This window comes from Hipposideros armiger, unplaced genomic scaffold (assembly GCF_001890085.2).
Source record: "Hipposideros armiger isolate ML-2016 unplaced genomic scaffold, ASM189008v1 scaffold_609, whole genome shotgun sequence".
NCBI lineage: Eukaryota > Metazoa > Chordata > Mammalia > Chiroptera > Hipposideridae > Hipposideros > Hipposideros armiger.
In genome coordinates this window covers 920,526-923,901 of record NW_017731959.1, presented here as the reverse complement: position 1 = coordinate 923,901, position 3,376 = coordinate 920,526, and the positions used below count along the sequence as shown (strand labels likewise).

The window sequence follows — 3,376 nt, the reverse complement described above, 5'->3', positions numbered from 1 at the left end:
TGCTTGTGTATTTAGCACTTGTTCCCCACCAAACGGTGAGGTCTGTGAGAGCAAGACAGGCCTGTATCTGTTCATTATTGAGTCCCCAGTGCATAGCACAAGTAGGCACTCAATAAATTAATATTTTCAAAAAGAGGGTAGAGGAACAGTGCGCTCTGGCTCCCCCTCATGGCAGCAATGGGTATTCTGCAGCTGGCTCTAGGTCTCCAAGCCTCTCCCTCCTTAAGCCTTTTCCCCAAGACCCCTCACTGTTCCTGATGGCCTCTCCTGACCTCAGCCACTGGAGGGTAACAAAAGGAAGGACCTCATGATGCTGCTGGAGGACTTGGGAGTCAGACCAGGTCCCTGGGACTCAGGTTGTTCCCCTGGCCAATAAAGGATCCTTTCCAAGGCCTTCCCCCACCAAGAAAGCTGCAACAGAATCTAGGATGTTAGCCCATGAGGACAAATCATGTACATCATGTCATAAGAATGCCACTTGGGCCTTGGGCCCTCTTCACCATGCTCCTCACACCAACATCACTCTAGAGAAAAACGGCAGGACCCAAGTTCCCTTCGCATATCTGCCTCTGGGCCCACCACTAGAGGTAGCCTGAGGTCGAGCACCATGCCTCTGACTGCTGGCCCCATTCCTGGATCTCCAGTGAGGCCGACATTTCCAAGGCCCAGGGTTTGGTCTTCCAAACCTCGTGGTGTCTGAGGGTGGCCTAGGGCAGTCCAAGACAGAGTGAGGACCAGCCCTGGATAGACGTGGGGCAGAAAGGCCCAGATCAACCGGAACCAGGCTCTACACCCATAGAATCACAGGTCTGCACTCCCGATCTACACTTTCTTCCCTCCTACTCTCAAATCAATTGAGTCTGGCACTTGTCCTACCGAACTCCTAACTCTTCTCACTGTAGTCTTGATATCATTAAATACAATAATCACTTGGTTCCGAGTTGCCTGGTTTGCTTCACTCTGTCCCTCTACCTTCTGCTCCTATTTAGTCTTTGTTTTTTAGTTTAGGCTTTTCCTTGTCCTCTAAACATGTCCCAGAGGCCATCTCACCACCCTGGTGGCCTCAGTCTTCCATCACTGCTGACAGAGCCCTCATTTCTGTCCCCAGCCTCTGCCTCAGACCAGGGATCCTGACACCCCCTGGTTGCCACCTCCTGGATGTCCTCTGGGCCCCCCACATCCACCAAGTCCCACACTGGCCTCAGCATCTTCCCTAAATCTGCCCCTTCTCCCTGGTTCTGCATTAGAGCAGCTCCACTGTGTTCCCCCTAGCCAGAGCCCTGGGCCTTGTCCTGGAAACTTCCTTTTCCCATGGCCTTTCAGCTCCATAACCCATCCACTCAGCTTCCTGTAATGTCTCTCTCACCCAACCCCAACTGCTTTCCCCAGCCCTGCCCTGGTCCAGCCTTGTCCTTACCCACCCGGATCCCTACTCTGATTTCCCCCAAGCTCCCTGCTTCAGTCTTCCCCTCTGGTTCACCCTTCTCGTGATAGCTTGAAGGATCTTCCTAAAGCCCAAACCTGACCCTGTCCTCCCCTGCATAGAATCCTCCATGGCTCCCAATACTATCAGTCCAGGGTCTGAGCTCCTGGAGATCCTGGATTCTACTCACCCCTACCACAGGACCCCCAGTGCCTGGCACTTACTAAGTACTTGCTTGTGCTGTGCCCTCTACCTGGAACACCTTTCCCTCTGCTCTTTGCCCAATTATCTCCTTCAGATGTCATTCTCAGGTCACATGTCTCCTCCAAGAAGCCCTCCCTGACCACACCCTGGGCTGAGTCAGACTCCTTTTCTGGACTCCCACAATCTCCCAGGCTTCCCTCATCACCACATCTCTGATCACTCTAAGCTATCACCATCTGAGGTCAGGGCTTGGGGCTGTCTGGTCACAGTATCATCCAGTACAGGGTATGCCCAGAGACAACGCTCGAGGAATGTCTGTTGACTACTTGGATGCCCATCCTCAGCCTCGTCCAGGGACCTCAGATAGAACTAGGCGGGTCTCTCACCAGAGGAGGTACCCCCAGCTCCAGACCCTTGCATGATCCCAACCCCCACAGACAAGAGACAAGGGCAAGGGCCCAGGCCCAAGCTTAGAAAAATAGGACTTTCTTGTTGTGCCCCAGTGCCCCTCACACCCTCCCCATAAGTTTTAAAAACCGTGAACAATTTGGTGAGTCTGAGGCCAGGTCCCACAGCGTGCCTGGGTCCTGCTACCCGTTGGGCCAGAAGGGCCATAGAGATGGGCGCAAGGCTAGGGTCCCGTGGGTTCGTGACTAGGCCCCCACGGCTCACAGTCCAGCTGGACCACGGTGTGGGCCCTGGGCGCGGCGGGCTCAGGTGCAGGCAGCGCCGGCGTGGCGCCGTTGGTCTGGGAGCAAACACTGCTGACGGGCGCGGATGCCTTGGCCTTGCCTGGGGGCTGGCCGCCGTGCACCTTGTAGCGCATGAGCAGAACGAAGATGAAAACCAGTACCGAGGCCACAATGACACCACCCAGCGCGATGATCATGGTGCCGCCCAGGAAGGGTGCATGCGGGGCCCCACAGGGCCGCAGCGCTGGCTCGGTGGAGAAACGGGCACAGCCCACTGGCCGCGTGGCTGTCAGCCCTGTGGCGCCATCTTCATACACCGCTAACACACACAGATCGTAAGTGCGTCCTGACACCAGGTCCGTCAACAGGAAGGAGCGGCTGTCAGCGGGGATCATCCTGGAGAGACAGGCAGGTGGGGGTCAGGTCTCCAGCTGCCCAGCACCCACCCTGCACCCTGTCTCCACCCTCAAGTCTACAGGATTTCCCCCAGTCCAGCTACCTTTGTTTCACTCTAATTTCTGAATTCCCTCTAACCACTGCTCAAATCCCCTTTGGACTGATACTTAGGCAGTAGCCTGTTAGCCAATTTTACCTGAGCCCACTGTCTCACTTTCCTGTCACATTCCACTCAAACTCCCCAATTTGATCTCCCCCTAGGCCCAATGCTCAAATTCCCTCCAGTGCCACTGCCCCCTTCCCCTCTGCTCTGCTGCCAGGTTTCTCTGTGGCCCACCACTTGAGTTGTCCCAGTCCTGTTTCATTTTATACCCAGCTGCCTGATTTCCATCCTGCACTGCCAACCAGTTTCCCACCAGGATGCAGCCCAAGTTCCCTCTAACTTTGCTGCCCAATTGTGTTCCACTCTACTGCCTATTTTCATTCTGGTCACTCCCCTACGACCCTGTCCTCCCCTAGTTCACTGCCTGAGCTCCTTCAGTCCCTCACCCAATTTCCCACCAGCCCACCACCTGAGTTCCCTCTAGCCCTGCTACCAGACATCTCTCCAGCTCACTGCCCAATTTTATTCTAACTCTGTCTGACCTCCCTCTAACACAGC

At 55.3% G+C, this 3,376-nt stretch overlaps 1 protein-coding gene across 1 annotated transcript in view; it reads right to left on the bottom strand.

Moving 5' to 3' along the window:
• Positions 1 to 522: 522 nt before the first annotated feature.
• The window catches only part of LRFN3 (leucine rich repeat and fibronectin type III domain containing 3), a 13,357-nt gene continuing 10,503 nt past the window's right edge, over positions 523 to 3,376 (bottom strand). The window contains exon 2 of the mRNA XM_019624836.1: positions 523 to 2,715. Coding sequence (XP_019480381.1) covers positions 2,259 to 2,715 — 457 coding nt within the window. The 3' untranslated portion in view covers positions 523 to 2,258. The remainder of the gene's footprint in view (positions 2,716 to 3,376) is intronic.